Genomic DNA, 22,444 nt, shown 5'->3' with positions numbered 1-22,444 from the left:
CCCCGATTTCCTTACTCCACCAATTTAGTCAGGATCTATGGAGATTAGGAGTTGTCCCCGATTTCCTTACTCCACCAATTTAGTCAGGATCTATGGAGATTAGGAGTTGTCCCCGATTTCCTTACTCCACCAATTTAGTCAGGATCTATGGAGATTAGGAGTTGTCCCCGATTTCCTTACTCCACCAATTTAGTCAGGATCTATGGAGATTAGGAGTTGTCCCCGATTTCCTTACTCCACCAATTTAGTCAGGATCTATGGAGATTAGGAGTTGTCCCCGATTTCCTTACTCCACCAATTTAGTCAGGATCTATGGAGATTAGGAGTTGTCCCCGATTTCCTTACTCCACCAATTTAGTCAGGATCTATGGAGATTAGGAGTTGTCCCCGATTTCCTTACTCCACCAATTTAGTCAGGATCTATGGAGATTAGGAGTTGTCCCCGATTTCCTTACTCCACCAATTTAGTCAGGATCTATGGAGATTAGGAGTTGTCCCCGATTTCCTTACTCCACCAATTTAGTCAGGATCTATGGAGATTAGGAGTTGTCCCCGATTTCCTTACTCCACCAATTTAGTCAGGATCTATGGAGATTAGGAGTTGTCCCCGATTTCCTTACTCCACCAATTTAGTCAGGATCTATGGAGATTAGGAGTTGTCCCCGATTTCCTTACTCCACCAATTTAGTCAGGATCTATGGAGATTAGGAGTTGTCCCCGATTTCCTTACTCCACCAATTTAGTCAGGATCTATGGAGATTAGGAGTTGTCCCCGATTTCCTTACTCCACCAATTTAGTCAGGATCTATGGAGATTAGGAGTTGTCCCCGATTTCCTTACTCCACCAATTTAGTCAGGATCTATGGAGATTAGGAGTTGTCCCCGATTTCCTTACTCCACCAATTTAGTCAGGATCTATGGAGATTAGGAGTTGTCCCCGATTTCCTTACTCCACCAATTTAGTCAGGATCTATGGAGATTAGGAGTTGTCCCCGATTTCCTTACTCCACCAATTTAGTCAGGATCTATGGAGATTAGGAGTTGTCCCCGATTTCCTTACTCCACCAATTTAGTCAGGATCTATGGAGATTAGGAGTTGTCCCCGATTTCCTTACTCCACCAATTTAGTCAGGATCTATGGAGATTAGGAGTTGTCCCCGATTTCCTTACTCCACCAATTTAGTCAGGATCTATGGAGATTAGGAGTTGTCCCCGATTTCCTTACTCCACCAATTTAGTCAGGATCTATGGAGATTAGGAGTTGTCCCCGATTTCCTTACTCCACCAATTTAGTCAGGATCTATGGAGATTAGGAGTTGTCCCCGATTTCCTTACTCCACCAATTTAGTCAGGATCTATGGAGATTAGGAGTTGTCCCCGATTTCCTTACTCCACCAATTTAGTCAGGATCTATGGAGATTAGGAGTTGTCCCCGATTTCCTTACTCCACCAATTTAGTCAGGATCTATGGAGATTAGGAGTTGTCCCCGATTTCCTTACTCCACCAATTTAGTCAGGATCTATGGAGATTAGGAGTTGTCCCCGATTTCCTTACTCCACCAATTTAGTCAGGATCTATGGAGATTAGGAGTTGTCCCCGATTTCCTTACTCCACCAATTTAGTCAGGATCTATGGAGATTAGGAGTTGTCCCCGATTTCCTTACTCCACCAATTTAGTCAGGATCTATGGAGATTAGGAGTTGTCCCCGATTTCCTTACTCCACCAATTTAGTCAGGATCTATGGAGATTAGGAGTTGTCCCCGATTTCCTTACTCCACCAATTTAGTCAGGATCTATGGAGATTAGGAGTTGTCCCCGATTTCCTTACTCCACCAATTTAGTCAGGATCTATGGAGATTAGGAGTTGTCCCCGATTTCCTTACTCCACCAATTTAGTCAGGATCTATGGAGATTAGGAGTTGTCCCCGATTTCCTTACTCCACCAATTTAGTCAGGATCTATGGAGATTAGGAGTTGTCCCCGATTTCCTTACTCCACCAATTTAGTCAGGATCTATGGAGATTAGGAGTTGTCCCCGATTTCCTTACTCCACCAATTTAGTCAGGATCTATGGAGATTAGGAGTTGTCCCCGATTTCCTTACTCCACCAATTTAGTCAGGATCTATGGAGATTAGGAGTTGTCCCCGATTTCCTTACTCCACCAATTTAGTCAGGATCTATGGAGATTAGGAGTTGTCCCCGATTTCCTTACTCCACCAATTTAGTCAGGATCTATGGAGATTAGGAGTTGTCCCCGATTTCCTTACTCCACCAATTTAGTCAGGATCTATGGAGATTAGGAGTTGTCCCCGATTTCCTTACTCCACCAATTTAGTCAGGATCTATGGAGATTAGGAGTTGTCCCCGATTTCCTTACTCCACCAATTTAGTCAGGATCTATGGAGATTAGGAGTTGTCCCCGATTTCCTTACTCCACCAATTTAGTCAGGATCTATGGAGATTAGGAGTTGTCCCCGATTTCCTTACTCCACCAATTTAGTCAGGATCTATGGAGATTAGGAGTTGTCCCCGATTTCCTTACTCCACCAATTTAGTCAGGATCTATGGAGATTAGGAGTTGTCCCCGATTTCCTTACTCCACCAATTTAGTCAGGATCTATGGAGATTAGGAGTTGTCCCCGATTTCCTTACTCCACCAATTTAGTCAGGATCTATGGAGATTAGGAGTTGTCCCCGATTTCCTTACTCCACCAATTTAGTCAGGATCTATGGAGATTAGGAGTTGTCCCCGATTTCCTTACTCCACCAATTTAGTCAGGATCTATGGAGATTAGGAGTTGTCCCCGATTTCCTTACTCCACCAATTTAGTCAGGATCTATGGAGATTAGGAGTTGTCCCCGATTTCCTTACTCCACCAATTTAGTCAGGATCTATGGAGATTAGGAGTTGTCCCCGATTTCCTTACTCCACCAATTTAGTCAGGATCTATGGAGATTAGGAGTTGTCCCCGATTTCCTTACTCCACCAATTTAGTCAGGATCTATGGAGATTAGGAGTTGTCCCCGATTTCCTTACTCCACCAATTTAGTCAGGATCTATGGAGATTAGGAGTTGTCCCCGATTTCCTTACTCCACCAATTTAGTCAGGATCTATGGAGATTAGGAGTTGTCCCCGATTTCCTTACTCCACCAATTTAGTCAGGATCTATGGAGATTAGGAGTTGTCCCCGATTTCCTTACTCCACCAATTTAGTCAGGATCTATGGAGATTAGGAGTTGTCCCCGATTTCCTTACTCCACCAATTTAGTCAGGATCTATGGAGATTAGGAGTTGTCCCCGATTTCCTTACTCCACCAATTTAGTCAGGATCTATGGAGATTAGGAGTTGTCCCCGATTTCCTTACTCCACCAATTTAGTCAGGATCTATGGAGATTAGGAGTTGTCCCCGATTTCCTTACTCCACCAATTTAGTCAGGATCTATGGAGATTAGGAGTTGTCCCCGATTTCCTTACTCCACCAATTTAGTCAGGATCTATGGAGATTAGGAGTTGTCCCCGATTTCCTTACTCCACCAATTTAGTCAGGATCTATGGAGATTAGGAGTTGTCCCCGATTTCCTTACTCCACCAATTTAGTCAGGATCTTTGGAGATTTGGAGTTGTCCCCGATTTCCTTACTTCACCAATATAGTCAAGATTGTTTATCAAGGGTTTTTCCCGATTTCCTTATTCCACAGGATAGTTAGGATCTATGAACTTCCACAGGATAAGGTGACAGTACCCAAATCGGATCACCAAACCATCATTTTATTCATTCATTGAAAAATATTGGGAAAAATATATTCATTTATGGTTTTATCAAAAGAAGAATCGTGTTCTTACAAACGACATTAGCACCCGGGGCTCACTTGAGATATTTATAGAACGCTTTAAGTCACCAATCAGCGTTTCCGGTTTTTGCGAATGTCAGGACCCAAATTGGACCAAGGCTTGAATTTTGCAGTATCTTATCCTTCAAATGAAAAGAGTTTATATGACAGAAAGTATTTCTATAGTGTGAATTTATTCCTATAACCCAAAAAAGAATGCATAGTCGTCGCACGCGCTATTTTTTAAAAACGTAATCAAAACACTGACATTTGAGTTTGAATTACGTTTTCTTGTGCTATTTGAACTTAAAAACTAATCATCTGTAGACAAAAAATGCTGCATGGCTATATAGTTTTAGTCTATATCATTGTTATAACTGATTTGTTGACACATTTATCGATTTATAAGTATTTTTGCAAAAAGTGTTCCGATTAGGGTACTGATCCGATTTGGGTCCTGCCTCCTTAGTCAGGATCTATGAAGAGTTCGATTGATCCCGATTTTTTTAATTCCACCAGGAGCCGATATATTAGACCCCAACTTTGTGTGATAACCTTTGTTATTGTTAGAGAGAGGACATGATTAATTGAATCCGATTTAATGGGAACTTGTGCAAGGTCCCTTGGTAAAATGATAAGTGATTCATTTGAAAGGAACACATGAATTAAAAATTACTAAAACTTATATCATACAACAAACACAAAACAAATATAGATACATTTTCATATTGTTATCTTCCGATCATAAAAGTGTTGTTTATTGTTTGAAAACCTATATTATATACTGCTATAGCTAACTCCTACACGTGTGGCGTGAAAATAGCTTCAATAGCTGAATCGTGATGAGAGTATTGCACGCGAATTAGCCCGGTGATATCACACCATCATACCGTACGTTGTACTCCGGTATAACTTCAGAGACCGCATACACACGAGTCGAACCTGGTCAAGAAGGTGTACCAGCATTGCGCCACTATTGTCCGTTCATTCTTGAGTGCAGTTTGGTGATACTGACATGTCATAGATCGCATACAGACGGGTCAAGTACAGTGATATCGTAGCTAAGTGTTGCCCTACACCGAAACCCTGTTCCATGGAAATTGGAAATATTAGACCATCAAAGAACTTTACATCTATGAATCAAGTCCGATTCTGGACCGTTTCCGTCGCATCAAGTCCGATTATATAAGAACAATGTAGACCGTTTCAGCCGAATCAATAATAATATCGGACAAGTGTACACCGTTGCAGTCGAATCAGGAAGGCTATATTAAATAGGTCCTTCGTTTACATTCGAATCTGGGAATATTTTACTTGACTTAAACCTTTGTCCGGACAGTGCAGCGATATTGGAAACTTCATACTGTTATACCCTATAAAAACCGAGAGTATAGAACTTTTGGAAATCTTTTCTCAAAATACTGTAACTTTGTAGACACAAAATTGTTTCACATATGTTGTGGCAATATTTGACCACTAGAAATTTTCCACACACAAAATATGTCTGAAACTGAAGACCTACTGCACACCAATTACGATTGGTCAAGCCAGAGTGTACACGTCAAACGACATTTATCCTTTGCAAAATAATCAGTGTGTCCTATAATCATGTTGTAATCCTTATGCACAGGTAAATTGGTCTTGACGCTGTGCACATCCTACATACAACCACATTATGACACATAATCTGACTCCACATTATGACACATAATCTGACACGTTGGCCACTTGATTCCTCACGCATATTTACGTCCAGCTTTGATAATTTTCTGACCACCCGTTGAAATATCCCGGCAGTGTGTATTGCCAATAAGCTGAAATCCAAATAATTTCTTCATTCGGTAGATACAACTTTGATTTCTGCTGTTGTTTCAAATGGTGTTGTCATCATCGTCATCAAATAGGTGTGTGAACACGTCGATCTCGCCGCCAGGACTTGACCTGTTGGACGCGGTTTCGTGCACAGTGACATCAGTATTTGGGGAGCTGTCGTTGTCCGACAGACAGCTCTCGCCATCTAAAGGGATCCTAACCTGAGTACAATTGGGCGAGTTTCTGAGCCAGGTTTCTACAGCCTCGGAGGAAAGTTCTGCGTTACCTACTGTGTTATCTGCTTGAGTGATATTCACGGGAACTTCTTCAATAACCTCTAGCTTAGGCGAACAAAGCTTATGGATACTTTCCCTCTTGTGAGAGGGTGCGTCTAGAGAGTAAACTGATCCTGCAACGGGCTCCAGGTCGCTCTGATCGATGAGCTGAAAATCACTTGAGGAGTCCTTTTGGAGATCGTCCTCCTTGTTTTCTTCAAATGAAGGAATTTTGGAAGGACTCAGTAAAGTTTCCCGCAGGTTCTCTATCTGACTATGTACAACTCTATCAAATTCTGGTCCTTCACCTTTGTCAGTACAAGCTGTGTGAGTGCATGGCCGCTCCTGTATAGAATGACTTTGTTGAAAGGAACACGTGGAGCGGCCGGGGCATAGAATTGTCGTCTTCCTTTCCGGGGAGAGATAACCTGTCGCATGGTACCCACCTATCGCACATAAAGTGTCCGTGTTTTCCTGGTAGTCGGAGAGATTCCGGGACTGGAAGGATGATCCCATTGACAACTGGGTCGGGGAGGTTGGTGACACCAAGTCACGATAGTCCCGACCACACTCCCCTGGGGTCCCTTCAACGTGTTGATCCTGCGTATATGGCCGACACCTAGAACAGGACATGTGTAGCCCCACTGGCACAGACATGATGCTCATGGCGTTAGTCAGGGTATGTTCTCGTCGGGTTTGTGTCTTCAATAAAGTAAATAAAGAATTAAAACATTGAATGAAGATACACACCATTAAGTAAACATTGAATAAAGATACACACCATTAAGTAAACAACCCGTTAATCGCAATGAGGATGTAAATTGTGTGTATATCTTCCACGTTTATTCATATGATGACATCACGCTTTAGCTTATTCGTTTTTGTTGTTTCCAATGACAGCCGCCAGAAGCAGTTTATCACCATAAAAAACCCTGAGCAACATCTGATGTGGACCCTTGATTGATCATATCACAAATCAATCATTCATACCAAGTCTGATCTTCGTGCGGTCATAAATTCTGACCGTATGATCTGTGCAAGAAGATACTTTAACTTGATATCAGTCACATTTACCATTAACGAACTACATGTAATTAAAAAAGGTCATAATCAATATAAGTATCCCTTCTATCCTGGGACATTCGTTCTAAACTTAGCATTCGGACGAACAGACACCCAGCGTAATTTCTACATCCATCTCCCTCCCTGGGTGTTAGGTAATGAAAACATGTGATAATGTGATAAATGTTTTCCCTACCTGTACTAGCTCGCTCACAGAACGCTTACTGGTTTCCTCGCGGTCTTTGCTGAGGACCCGCTCAAGCATCTGTCTTGTTTTCTCCAGCTGCTCCAATGCGTTCTGTACGTCCACGGGAACGAGGCTGACTGATCCGGGAGAAGTAGCTGTGCTCTGGTCCCTATACGATTTGGCCCTACTGCGCATGCTCGACTTTATTCCTCGACTTGGAGTCGTCATCCGAAGAGAGACACTAGACTCCCTCACTATGGAGCCGGAGTTGAGTGTACATGACGACGATACCGGTAGTGTGTCACGTGGTCCGTACAGAAGATCATCTATGAAGTCGTACTCATTCAGGGCACATTCACTGATGGTATGAGGTGGGATATCGAACACCGTGTTGGTACGTTGAGCCCATGGTATGAAAAACAATATCACAGCGCCCCCTATGACAGGAATTCCTGCACAGTGGAACGCAACATCGTATGATCCAAGTGCGTCATATAAAGCTCCTGTAAAAATCAGACATTCAAAAAAATCATCATAACGTGTTAGATGTGTAGCAAAATCTTTGTCTTTTTAACACCGAGATCAGTCTTTTGTCGGATTCACCGATTGCCCATGCATGCAATCAACGGATTCAAATACAAGCAGTCAGTACGACGATACTCAGTTTATGCTTTGTCTTCACCATGAAATAACGACTTACTAGAGAGAATTCAATATACACTGAAGAACGATCTTGGCCGTCATCTCCAACTCTCGGGGTGATGTTTTTGGTTGTCTATCCCTCGGCTGGTAGGGGATGATTGTTTTTCTCTCATTCAATTATTTCAGTCACAACTCCAACGACAGTAGTGTAATGTCATTCACTTTTGATGACGTCACAATTATCGATGACGCATTTTAATGACGTCACAATTAAATACGTGCTAATCGGCACGAGGCCATCTCCCCCTAGGGGATGACAAGCTGATCTTTCCCGGTTAAAACGGGAGACACGCCTGTGAAGGGTGGGAGAATTAGCTAACTCAGCCTGTCAAAGGGTGACGTTGAGAACTTACCTATCTCAGCCTGTCCAAGGGGGACGTTGTTGACTTACCTTTCACTGATTGTTCTAGGGAACGTTGATGGCTTACCTTTCACTGTCTGGCATAGGGGAACCTTTGATGGCTTACTTGTCTTTGTGTTAAAGGTGACGTTGTTTTCTTCCTCCCTTCCCAGGCGTGTCTCCCTTTTAAGCCGGAAAAGATCAGCGTGTCACCCCCTAGAGGGAGATAGCCTCGCGCAGAATGGCGCTATTTAAGTCGTAACAATAGTACGACGTCACGTCAACAGTAGCATACCATGGAAGACAACTCTGGATTTGCTTGAAAAACATGCAATCATGGCTTATATTTCATGCAATCACCACTTGCCGGCGGAATTGTGAGTGAAGCAGGTTGGGAGAAAAACAATCATCCCTTACCTTGAGGGTGTGACAGATAACTCTGCAACCCGAGTGATGATATTCTTGATTGTCTAACCCGCTGAGAGTAAAACATTTAAGAATATCATCTCTCGGGTTGGAGATTTCTCCGCCACACCCTCAAGGTAGAGGATGATTCTATTCGACTTACCTGCCATTGCCTTTCAAAGGGGACGTTGATGACTTACCTATCTCTGCCTGTCAAAGGGGACGTTGATGATTAACCTATCTCTGCCTGTCAAAGGGGACGTTGATGACTTACCTATCTCTGCCTGTCAAAGGGGGCGTTGATGACCTACCTTTCAATGTGTGTCCAATGAGAACTTTGATTACTTACCTGCAATTGCATGTTTCCAAGGGGGACGGTGGCTTACCTGTCACTGTCTGTCAAGGGGGACGTTGATGACTCGCCTGTCACTGCCTGTCAAAGGTGACGTTGTTGATTTACACGTAACTGTCTGTCCTAGGGGAACGTTGATGACTTACCTGTAACTGTCTATCCTAGGAGAACGTTGATGACTTCCCTGCCACTGTCTGTCCTAGGATAACGTTGATGACTTACCTGTAACTGTCTGTCTTAGGAGAATGTTGATGACTTACCTGTCACTGTCTGTCCTAAGAGAATGTTGATGACTTACCTGTCCCTGTCTATCCTAGGAGAACGTTGATGACTTACCAGCCACTGTCTGTCCTAGGAGAACGTTGATGACTTACCTGTAACTGTCTGTCCTAAGAGAACGTTGATGACTTACCTGTCAATGTCTGTCCTAAGAGAATGTTGATGACTTACCTGTCACTGTCTATCCTAGGAGAACGTTGATGACTTCCCTGTAACTGTCTGTCTTAGGAGAATGTTGATGCCTTACCTGTCACTGTGTATCCTAGGAGAACGTTGATGACTTACCAGTCACTGTCTGTCTTAGGAGAATGTTGATGACTTACCTGTCAATGGCTGTCCTAGGAGAACGTTGATGACTTACCAGTCACTGTCTGTCTTAGGAGAATGTTGATGACTTCCCTGTCACTTTCTATCCTAGGAGAACGTTGATGACTTACTTGTCACTGTCTACTTACCTGTCACTGTCTGTCCTAGGATAACGTTGATGACTTACCTGTAACTGTCTGTCCTAAGAGAACGTTGATGAATTACCTGCCACTGTCTGTCCTAGGAGAATGGTGATGACTTACCTGTCACTGTCTATCCTAGGAAAACGTTGATGACTTCCCTGCCACTGTCTGTCCTAACAGAACGTTGATGACTCACCTGCCACTGTCTGTCCTAGGAGAATGTTAATGACTTACCTGTCAATGTCTGTCCTAAGAGAAGGTTGATGACTTACCTGTCACTGTCTGGCCTAGGAGAACGTTGATGACTTACCAGTCACTGTCTGTCTTAGGAGAATGTTGATGACTTCCCTGTCACTGTCTGTCTTAGGAGAATGTTGATGACTTCCCTGTCACTGTCTGTCTTAGGAGAACGTTGATGACTTCCCTGTAACTGTCTGTCTTAGGAGAATGTTGATGACTTCCCTGTAACTGTCTATCCTAGGAGAACGTTGAGGACTTACCTGTAACTGTCTGTCTTGGGAGAATGTTGATGACTTACCTGTAACTGTCTGTCCTAGGAGAACGTTGATGCCTTACCTGCCACTGTCTGTACTAAGAGAGCGTTGATGACTTACCTGTCACTGTCTGTCCTAAGAGAATGTTGATGACTTACCTGTCCCTGTCTATCCTAGGAGAACGTTGATGCCTTCCCTGCCACTGTCTGTCCTAAGAGAATGTTGATGACTTACCCGTCACTGTCTATCCTAGGAGAACGTTGAGGACTTCCCTGCCACTGTCTGTCCTAACAGAACGTTGATGACTTACCTGCCACTGTCTGTCCTAGGAGAATGTTGATGACTTACCTGTCAATGTCTGTCCTAGGAGAACGTTGATGACTTACCTGCCACTGTCTGTACTAAGAGAACGTTGATGACTTACCTGTCACTGTCTATCCTAGGAGAACGTTGATGACTTACCTATCACTGTCTGTCCTAAGAGAACGTTGATGACTTACCTGCCACTGTCTGTCCTAGGAGAACGTTGATGACTTACCTATCACTGTCTGTCCTAAGAGAACGTTGATGATTTACCTGTCACTGTCTGTCCTAACAGAACGTTGATGACTTACCTGTCACTGTCTGTCCTAACAGAATGTTGATGACTTACCTGTCACTGTCTATCCTAGGAGAACGATGATGACTTACCTATCACTGTCTGTCCTAAGAGAACGTTGATGACTTACTTGTCACTGTCTATCCTAGGAGAACGTTGATGACTTCCCTGTCACTGTCTGTCCTAACAGAACGTTGATGACTTACCTGTCACTGTCTGTCCTAAGAGAACGTTTATGACTTACCTACCACTGTCTGTCCTAAGAGAATGTTGATGACTTACCTGTAACTGTCTATCCTAGGAGAACGTTGATGACTTACCTACCACTGTCTGTCCTAAGAGAACGTTGATGACTTACTTGTCACTGTCTATCCTAGGAGAACGTTGATGACTTACTTGTCACTGTCTGTCCTAAGAGAACGTTGATGACTTACTTGTCACTGTCTGTCCTAGGAGAACGTTGATGACTTACCTTCCACTGCCTGTCCTAGGAGAACGTTGATGACTTACCTGTCGCTGTCTGTCCTAAGAGAACGTTGATGACTTACCTGTCACTGTCTATCCTAGGATAACGTTGATGACTTACCTGTCACTGTCCTAGGAGAACGTTGATGACTTACCTGTCACTGTCTGTCCTAGGAGAACGTTGATGACTTACCTTCCACTGCCTGTCCTAGGAGAACGTTGATGACTTACCTGTCACTGTCTGTCCTAGGAGAACGTTGATGACTTCCCTGTCACTGTTAAAGGTAACGTTGTTGGCTTCCCTGCCACTCACTGCCCAAAGGTGAAGTTGATAGCTTACCTTCCACTGCCTGGTCAATTGTTGAGTTGATTGCTTACTTACCCCTGTCTGTTTCCTGTTGACGTTGATGACTTACCTGTCGCTGTCTGTCTTAGAGTAACGTTGATGGCTAACCTGTCACTGCTTGTCCAAGAGGTGCGTTGATGGCCTAACTGTCTATCTCTGTCCAATGTTGACGTTGATGGCTTGAATGCCACTGCCTGTTCCTGGATGACGTGGATGACTTATCTGCCACTGTCTGTCCAAGAGCGACGTTGATGGCTAATAGAATCTTCCCCTACCTTGAGGGTTTGACAGAGAAATCTCCAACCCCAGGGGTGATGTGTTTTGGTTGTCACTGTCTGCCCAATAGTGACGTTGATGATTTACCTGCCACTGTCTGCCCAAGGACGACGGTGATGACTTACCTGTCAATGTCTGTCCAAGAGTGACGTTGATGTCTTACCTGCCACTGTCTGCCCAAGAGCGACGTTGATGACTTACCTGCCGCTGTCTGCCAAAGGGCGACATTGATGACTTACATGTCACTGTCTGCCCAAGAGCGACGTTGATGACTTACCTGCAACTGCCTATCCAGGGCATTATGTGATGACTTATCTGCACCTGACTTCCGTACCACAGTATTTTAGATGATGACGTTATTTACTTTGTTGCAATTGTCTGTGATGTTTACGTCAACGACTGCTTTCTCAAATGTGACATTGATGACTTACCTGCCACTGCTGTTTCAATGATGATGTGACGACTAAGCTACCAGTGACGACCTGCAGTAAAAGGTGTTCACTTAAACTGCTAATGATGATCTAAGATGGGAGGTGATGCATTACCTAACTTTGGTGGTCCGAGGGTAAAGGTGATGAATTACCTACCTTTTGTTGGTCCAAAGTTGGAGCTTGTAGCGACATGTGGTGAGAGGTGTTGATTTACCTGCTACTGGCGGTCCAAGAGTGAAGGTGATAGAACTTGTTCCCACGAGGAAGCACCAAGCAATAACAGTGTTCTCTGCTCCCATCAATGAAGTTGTGAGGACTGGAAGAAGCACGACGTAACATCCGTCCACCAGTCCGACGACGATGACATATACTGCAATGCCCGAAAATGTTTTGATCATCGGAAGGAGCATCACCCCCGTGCCCGTGATCACCATGGATATTTGGTGCATATGTATACGGTTGAGAAAGCCAAGCTGCACAATCTTGCCGAAACTTATCCTTCCTATTGCAGTTGATGCGCCTAGTAACATGACGAAGATAGAGCCTCGCTCTGGGGGGATTCCAATATCTTCAGCATAGGATACCTGACATAGACGACATAGAACATACAAATAAAGAAATAAAAGGTTGTATATTGGGAAAGACATTTAGTGTATAATACTTGGATGTTTTATCATTGGCATGGTCATATAACAAGTCTGTATTGCGGTGTACAACAATTACATGGTGGGCCTCTATGGCGAGGTTGCTATAAAACGTTTAAACAAATACAAATACAGGCTATTGGATGTTGTGTGTTACATTTTGAATGTGCACATCTGAGGGACTGGAATCGGCAAATCACATTTTAAGGTTTATATACTAGGTCAGGGTCTCGATTGTGGTTTATTACACTACCAAGATATTTTGCAATCTGGTGCGTCACATTTACAATATTTACTACAGTATGGCGTGATACTGACCATTTGAGGTGATGAGTATTGGTCAGATGTATTTGATAGCGTGGGTCTACAACACTTACCAGGTGTACGTATGGGATGTAGAAACCAAACATTACTGATGTAATTGCAAGCGTCCACACGATAAACACTCTGTTCTTCCACAGCCTCAGCTCCTTTAGCACGCGACGAAACGCAGACATATCCACGCTCTCTGATGTCATTGCCTGTCTTTTTGTGTCTTCGTCCAGGGGCACAATAAAAGCGCCACATAAAGCACAGCACAAACAGGATCCCGTGAAGACGCGGAAAGTGTTCCTCCATCCAATATTGTCTATGAGACACTGAGACAGTGGTGCCATAACCAACGTGCCCACACTACTTCCAGCAGTCATGAGACCGATTGCTACAGACAGGTGCTTGTCAAAGTATGTAGGGCCAATGGTCATGGTCGGCTGAGTACACATACAAGTGCCGATTCCATACAGGAATGAGAAAGTACCAAAGAGTTGTGTTAGACGAACCACGAACGATGATGCAAGGACAGAGATTGCACAAATGCATGCACCAGCCATCATGACTCTCCTGTTGCCCCATCGCTTTAACATGATTGCGACCACAGGTCCGAACGTCATGGATAGGCCATACGCTACGGAGCCAACCCATGCTGTAACCAATCACACAAAGCACATAGTAAAACAGATCTGACCACACACGGATATTAGAATGTGTTACAGTTGGTATGTTTAGACGTATCCTGATGTGTATAGAGTACTATTGGACATGTTTAAGGTTTATATCAACATTTGGTAAAATGCTAACCCCGAATAGTAATAAGTATATATATATTTCATCGATATATGAGGTTCAAGACGGAACAAAATATCCATTTTGCCAACGGTTCCAAATACTTTTTGAACATCCGATTTTTCGACATCTAGATATTTCCACCCTTCCATATCAAGGGGTGGTATTTTTACCGAGAGTAGATCTAAACCTCTGAAATGTCTAATATTAATCTGAACGCATCAGTATAGGTCCAAACATTGCTGCTGTAACGAATTCTAATGTTTCTGTGGTTGCACCAACCTCAATTGTCATTGACTATACCAGAACCAAAAAAATGACCACCAATTAAATTCGATTTTAAAGGTTGATATCTGTATTAGTAGTAAGCTACGAAGACCCCAACTTTGCTCTCGCTACACTCCTATGCGATATATCGCTCGATGCTGTTGGGGTCCGTGTAGCAGACTACACACACAACTAAAGAAGCAACTTGTTCGTTACATTTACAAAGGAATTGATGAGCTGGTCAACTTCGAGCGTCGCAGAACAGGAGTGTAGCGAGAGCAAATTCACCCAGTCCTGACCTGGTAACAAACACTTCCAGTAAGTCTGCACTTGGGATTTGTGTTGCGGGTTTTCGCTCCGTAGAACCACGTTTTTATCTGCTTTCATTTCACGAAGAAGTCTTACGTTCGTAATTTATCGGGCTTCACCTAAATACATGTATATCAAAGAAACTTCAGCAATGTCTGTACCATGTTTTCTTACATACTTTCATGCAAGATCATCGTAATGGTTATATGTCTTAACCAAATGGAACGGATTAAGAAAACGAAGGTTACATTTTTGAGGAACTCTCCCATCAATAATTATGAAGGAATATATTTGTCGATAACCCCTAATTCAGCATCGATGAAATCGTTGCCACATATCAACGTTACGCATTACTGACAAGTTGTTTCATGCCACCTGTATCAAACTTCGGGGTCGATGTAGGAGAAGGAGTGCGCCTAATCCATATGCAGCTATGGCATATGTTAGCGTAATCTGGAGGAAGGAAAGAGTAGTAGCCAGTTTGCTGAGGAGAGAAATCGGGTTCCAAAAATATAGTCTGGTACAAGTCAATAAAGGTAGAAAAGAAGAGTCAAGTAGTGTTGCATTTCTATGTTGTTGAAAAAGAGGATAAGAAGGATAAGAGAAGAAAAAACAGCCATTCCAAGCCACCCAAGTCAGGTGACCCAGAGAGGGTGCTTCAACGACTTCTAAAGGTGATATACGAATTGTTCTCAGCATACCAGCGATCCATTCACAAACCTCCTTCACAACACGGTTCCAGAAGTGGTATCTCTAACAGTACCCAGTAGTATAGATAATGGATTACTAGGTACAACTCCTAAAGTTTTATTTAGCTCTTCGGCTGATGTTTTAGGGTTGCCTTTTCTCCTAAGAAAGCCTATGGTGGAGGTATGGGATTTCACTAGACAGTTGACTGGACAGTGACACCTATTATGTTTGTCTTGTCCACATGTTGAAACTCACTTCCTTGCCGTGTACAAGGAAATGAGATGTGGTAAAATGTATATGGTGATATTTTACAGGATGTAAATGAAAAAACCCAAAGCTTTCCGCTAGAAGGATAACATTCAAAGGTCTTCCTGAATGTGCTGGACATTGGTAGATAAGGTAATTTAAGGGTACGCAATAGAGTCACCTGTAAATAAATGTACAGTGGAATGGAAGACCAACAGGAACACCACTGTTCTAATAAAATCTACAAAAACCGTGGCCTGTATTCACGAACTTGTTCTCGTGCTCAAGCGTTTCAGCTCGAATCTTTTCTAGTTGGAAATAATTTACTATATGAGCTGCTACAGTCAGGTTTTAGAAGCACATACTCTACTGACTCGTGTTTAATTATCCATCTTACCGATCATATTAAGTCTAAAACTTCTAGAGGTTTGTAAACAGGTATTTTATTAGACCTACAGAAAGCCTTTGACACTGTAGACCATAGTACTGTATGTGATGAATTGTCTGTTATTGGTATAGAATCATTAGAGTGGTTCAAGTCCTATCTCTCTCGTAGGACACAAATTGTGAACATAAATGGTGTGAACTCCGAATCATGTGATGCAAGTTGCGGGGTACCTCAAGGTAGTTTGCTCGGACCGCTATTATTTTTGATTTATGTCAATGACATGCAAAGTTTTGTTATATGCAGATGACTCGGCTATTCTTTTTTCGCACAAAGACCCTAGGGTTATATCCAGAAAACTGTCATCAGTGCTGGAATCTTGTCATGACTGGCTGGTCGATTATAAGTTATCGTTACATCTTGGAAAAACTGAGATTATTGTTTTTGGTCCAAAGCGTAAAATAAAAAAGGTTTATGGTAAAGAGAGTTTTACAGTAAGCTGTAATAATCATAATATTTCAGTTACATCATGTATAACATATCTTGGTATATATTAACAACTTGTTATCTGGTGAAGAGTTTGTTGATTCCATAATTAAAAATGTTAATCAGAGATGAAAATTCCTGTATAGGAATAGTAGTTGTTTGTCTTTCGAATCCAGGAAGATCTTGTGCTCTGAGCTTATTATATGCCACTTTGACTATGCAAGTGCTAGTTGGTATGAAGGACTGTCAAAAAAACTTAAAAATAATCTACAAGTTGCACAAAACAATGTGATAAGATTTATATTAAATGTACATAATAGACACAGTTTGTCATACCAAGATCTTAGTTGTGTAAACATGCTGGAAATCAATACCAGGGCAAGGCAACTTAGACTGAACCATATGTTCAATATTTTCCATGGAAAAGCTCCTTTTTAATATATGCATCAATTTTTTAACAGGAAATCCATGTCCGTATAGTACTCGCTCAAATCTATGTAATTTTATTGTTCCTAATGTAAAAGGTTCTGAATCTACAACCTTTTATTTTTCTGGTACCAAAGATTGGAATTCACTTCCTGGAAACAACAAAAGTGAAAATAATAAATTCACTTTTAAATAGCTTATGAAAGGAAAACAAGAAAGTGAATATGTGTACTTTTAATATGATTCTATATTTTAGATTATTGAATATTTTACGGTATGTTTCACATTCAAATAGAAGAAAGTATTATGTGACTTTTAAACTGACCATCATGTTTTAATGGAATAGCCGTTTATTTTATGAATGATGTCCACAAATGTATCAAATAATGTATAACACCAATACTCAATTTTAAAATTGTATTTTAGTTTCCTTTAAAGGACCCCAATGGATTATCCTAGGTAAAAGGCTGCACTTTCGGTAAAAATTCTAATGTATTGATCTCATAAAGTAGCTATTGCTCAATGTTGTTATTTTAAGGTAAAAATACTGTCGCAAAATTTAATGTTGTACTGTACTCTACTCTGGGATATTTATGTATTGTAATATGCCTATATTTTACCTGAATAAATGTTATTATAATTATTAAGCGTTGATTCTGTATTCAAACCATCTCTCTCTTAACTCGCTTAAAGCAAAAGTCAAGTGCAGATATTGAAAATGGTATACGGTATGGCGTCTCATTAAAAGTTGTCAAAATGTGTATTAATTGATCACTGGTCCCAAATATTTGAACACAGAATCTCTGTTTATCGGTTCATTAATATGGTTCTAATACTAGACAGAAAAACACTTACAAAAATAAAAATATATGTCTAATACTAGACAGAAAAACACTTACAAAAATAAAGCGTAAACTACGGCTATGGACTAGATACTTAAACACAATAAGTGCAGAAACATACAATGAATATTGCCATATACGGAACCAAGTAAGAACAATGACTAGAAAGGCAACAAAATCGCTATGGAAGTTAAAAACAACCCCAAAAAGTTCTTGAACTATGTTCAATCTAAAACCAAAACACGAACCAAAGTATCAGATTTATATACCGGACAAGATCAGCAAGTCACAACAACCGACAAGGTAAAAGCTGAGGTGTTGGCCAATTTCTTCACGTCAGTATTTACGAAGGAAACCGAGGAGAACATGCCCCAGATTGACCGTATAACAGATGAAACAATAGATAACATAATGATAAACCCCAATATTGTATTCAAAACATTGGAAAAGCTCAAAACATCAAAGTCCCCAGGCCCAGACAACCTTCACCCGCTAGTGCTAAAGGAACTGAGCTCTGCTATTTGTCTGCCATTGTCAATTATCTTGAACGCTTCAATACACAATGGAACCGTTCCCGAAAAAAGGAGATAAGCAAGTGTCACCGCCATTTTCAAGAAGGGAGATCGTAAATCTGGCAGTAACTATAGACCCATCAGTTTAACGTGTATAATATATGTTGCATAGTATTAGAAATGATTGTAAGAGAAACAATAATCAAATACATGCATACCAATAAATTATTCAGCAAGAAACAATTTGGGTTTATCCAAGGAAAATCCACTGTATTACAATTAATTCAAGTAATTAACCACTGGATGAAAATTCTTGATGCAGGAGGATGCATTGATGTGCTGTACTGTGACTTTATGAAAGCATTTGACAAGGTCCCTCACCACCGACTCGTCCATAAAATGAGCATGTACGGATTTACGGGTAAAATCACGAGCTGGATTAAAGCCTTTCTTCTAAATCGCAAACAACGCGTAACAATAAATGGAGACACGTCGTGTTGGAAGGAGGTGAGCAGTGGTATTCCACAAGGATCCGTCCTAGGACCAGTCCTATTTGTCCTGTACATAAATGACCTCCCGAATATAACAAGTACGGAAACCAACACATACCTTTTCGCAGATGACACAAAATTCTACCGTGCTATATTTAACACCCAAGATTGCGAGGGCCAACAGGAAGACCTGGTGAAAGCTCAATCATGGAACAAAAAGTGGCTTCTATTTTCCACCCAGACAAATGCAAAGCAATGCGAATTGGCAACAGTGATATTGACAACTTCACCTACAACCTAGAAGATGGAAAGGAACTTCCCTATACAGAACATGAGAAAGATATTGGAGTCACCATTGACAATAAAATAGCATGTAATGTACATATATCTGAAAAAATCAACAAAGCCAACTCTATAATGGGTGTAATAAGGCGTACTTATGGAATACATGGATCTGACAACATTCACAGCTTTATACAAAGTACTCGTGAGACCACATCTAGAGTATGCCAACCAAGTCTGGAGCCCCCATCACATTAAACAGATAAAATCGATAGAAAATGTACGAAGGAGAGCTACCAAGCTAATACCCGGAATGGCTAATCTATCCTACCCCTAGAGACTTCAACGCCTGAAATTACCAACATTGGCATATCGAAGAGCCAGAGGAGACATGATAGAACTATACAAAATCATGACCAAGAAGTATGATCCCGAGGTGTCGACTTTCATCACACCTAACAAGAACACCACCGCCACCACCACCAGAGGACACGAACTCAAAGTATCCGGAAACACTCATTCCTTCACCGAACCTTGGATATATGGAACGGCCTGTCATCGGAGGTCGTAATGTCACGAACAGTCCGAGCATTTGAACATAGCCTTGACCGTCATTGGAAGAACCAGCCACTTGTGTATAACCACAGGGAAGCCATCGAAGTCACACATACTAATGGTCATTGATTGAACTTTAACGAAAATATCACATTTGAACATTTAAAAAGTGCGATATACAAGAGACCCCCATATACGTACCAACATTTTTATTTTTGAACCACACTCATTCAATTCACAATGTTACTGTAATATAATTACTTATCATTGAACATCTGTTCTTTATGGAACTGTGCAGCTATCTGTAATGGACTCGCAAAAAAATACTCAGAAATCATGTTATTGATATGTTTAACCAACTATATGTACTAACTTTTATAATTGAGCTGACAGCAGAAGAAATTGTATAATTTCCTACAGTCAGAATAAATCTGTGTATCTGTGTATGGTTCTGTGTCGAATAGAGGTAAAGGATGTTCTTTGTGTTTGCATGTTTCGTGATATTACTGACTAATTTATGTCCCAACAGTTTACTGTTGATAAATGCTAGTGAGATTAGCATTTAGGTTTCTAAGTTCATCTTGGAACATTTCTTGGAGATTGGAAAGAACATTTAATTAGGTGGGATACTCCCAGAATGGATGGATGCATCAAAGATTAGACAAAGGATACGGCTAATCACAGGTGCTTAGATCTAGGACCAACAGCTTTGGTAGGATTTTGGTTTGTCAGTAGTAATAGTACACATTTGGGAGTGACGTCAAAGTCAGACATAACTACGTGAGTGCAGGTGGCATGTTACACCTTTTTATGTCATCATATACCAGCCTAGATAAGTATTTGCTGTCTGGAATGAAGACAGGTTTGATAAAATGTTTATTTTACAACACTTTTGGAACAAGCTTTATCGACACATATTAATCACTCTTGTTGGACCCTCACATTCAAGGTAACGAAATCGGATTGATTCAACGTAGTGTGACAGGTTATAATTGTACATAGGATTAAGGTCGCATTCTAGCTTCGAGCTAGAGGGAATTTACCTTTAGCTCAGTTGTAGAGCGTCCGACTAGGAACCTGTGGAGATCGAGGGTTCGATCCCCGGTGGAAGCACACTATTCTCTTTCCTGTTACAAATGGTGTATGTGGCCCTCCTGTGGTGACAGGGAGTAAGAACCTGGGTTGCGGTGTTTGAGGGCTAACACATTTAAAAAGGGGTAGTAGTGTGGCAGATTTTAATTCTACATTACTACATAGGATTACGGTCGCCTTCTATCTTCGAGCTAGAGGAAATTTCCCTTTAGCTCAGTGTAGAGCATCTGACTATGAACCTGGAGATCGAGGGTTCGATCCCCGGTGGAAGCACACTATTCTCTTTCGTGTTACACGTATGAAGATGTCTGGTGTATTACAAATACACAACTGATGCAAGATAGACGAAAAGGTAGACTTATTACAAGGTACAGCATTATTCTCTACTAAATCAGCATTACAAAAACACCCCTTGCCTCTTATTTGTCTCTCTCTAGCCGTCTGAACCAATATTCCTTCTCAATCCAATCAGGTATATAGATACAATAAATGTAGAAAGGAAGCATAGACATTTTTTCTTCCAGTGCACTTTAATATTGGACAGGAATGATCTTCCAATTGAAATTACTTCCCAAGCATTAATCACAACAATTTGATAAATAAACTCTTCTCTACCCTCTGCCCAGTAGATTCCCAAAGATGTAAACAAATACTGCACTCTTCCCGTACACACTTTTATATACTGTACGTTTGCCTCCGGAAGATGCAGAGATATTATTTGTGAGTATCGGATTATCCGCGAAAAACTGTGATGACTTTTCAGCTAAAAAAAGGTAAATGAACTGCAAACGGTGAAGCCCGATAATTATTTATTGCTATCAAGATCACTTACCTGCTTGAGATTTTGAAACCTTGAATTCTTTGACAAACTCAACAAAGAATACCCCAAAAGCATGATGGATCCCGAGAATGAAAACCTGCATAACAAATCCACAAGCACAGACAAACCAACTATATCGTGAATCTTTTTTTGATTGCAAAGTTTGGTTTAGTTGCTCGGGATCCCCGTGGATATCGTCTATCAAAGCTCTTTCTGGAGATGCCATCTGAAGTTTTGATGTTCGTCTGCTTGCTTTGTTACATCTGAGAGGACTCTTCAAACATGACTACGCCAAAAGCAATGACGTCGTTACAAATTGACGTCTTGATGACGTCACTGATAATGACGTCCGATCGTGCCCTTTTGCCAGTTATCTCCCATAGTTTTGCATACATTACAGCTATATATAATCACGGATAAGTACGATGCGAAAGAAATCAATTTCTTAACGCACGAAATAATCCAATTATATACAAGGTATTCATTGGTAATATGTTGGTAAATTGGATACTGGTTAGGCTATGTAGATTATACTGTTTATGTGGAGGTACAATGCAAATATTATACTGGTAATATTGATAAAATTGCTGTTAATTTCCAATCATATCTATTGATTAAGGTGGAATATTGCATGACTAGTTCAAAGCACACATACAAATTCACATAATTTATGTATAAACACTCAAAACGCCGTTTCATAAAATTAATTTTTTTATTTTGATATTCGAGTGTTCATTCTCATCAGGAAAATAAATACACAAAATCGGTGTGATGTCACCTCCGTGTTGAACACAAAAAAGTTTAGTTTACACTAGTTTAACAAGAGCTAATGTAACAGTTCATTTATGTGAAATTAATCGTGAAAACTGAACTGTTTTTGATGTATATACTATATTTAGCAGTACTTATATTTTATTATATTTTATAGAACATTTTCTATTCACGTGCTGTCTATATAGTCCTTGTCATACTTGCCAACCTTGGGGG

General features: G+C 41.1%; 1 protein-coding gene across 1 annotated transcript; it reads right to left on the bottom strand.

The window, feature by feature from the left end:
• Nucleotides 1-4,569: 4,569 nt before the first annotated feature.
• Nucleotides 4,570-21,740, bottom strand: LOC110446130. Its single transcript, XM_021491117.1, has 5 exons — nt 21,470-21,740; nt 13,331-13,914; nt 12,524-12,893; nt 7,182-7,675; nt 4,570-6,625 (listed from the first exon to the last, which is right to left on the bottom strand). The coding sequence occupies exons 1-5, from the start codon at nt 21,681-21,683 to the stop codon at nt 5,708-5,710; spliced, it is 2,580 nt and encodes an 859-aa protein (XP_021346792.1). The 5' UTR covers nt 21,684-21,740; the 3' UTR covers nt 4,570-5,707.
• Nucleotides 21,741-22,444: the final 704 nt, after the last annotated feature.

The sequence above is a fragment of the Mizuhopecten yessoensis genome, unplaced genomic scaffold, assembly GCF_002113885.1.
Source record: "Mizuhopecten yessoensis strain PY_sf001 unplaced genomic scaffold, ASM211388v2 scaffold2583, whole genome shotgun sequence".
Taxonomy (NCBI): domain Eukaryota; kingdom Metazoa; phylum Mollusca; class Bivalvia; order Pectinida; family Pectinidae; genus Mizuhopecten; species Mizuhopecten yessoensis.
The sequence above is the reverse complement of the archived record's forward strand: the minus strand, read 5'-3'. Positions and strand labels throughout refer to the sequence as shown.

Bases quoted from the DNA above. Each gene is read 5' to 3' on its own strand.
- LOC110446130 (XM_021491117.1), bottom strand. From the start codon at position 21,683: ATGGCATCTCCAGAAAGAGCTTTGATAGACGATATCCACGGGGATCCC. The intron at 7,676-12,523 runs GTAAATCAACAC...TGATTTTTACAG, and splicing joins TCTTGGACCGCCAGTAGCAG to GAGCTTTATATGACGCACTT. The intron at 6,626-7,181 runs GTAGGGAAAACA...ACTTTATTGAAG, and splicing joins CTGTGAGCGAGCTAGTACAG to ACACAAACCCGACGAGAACA.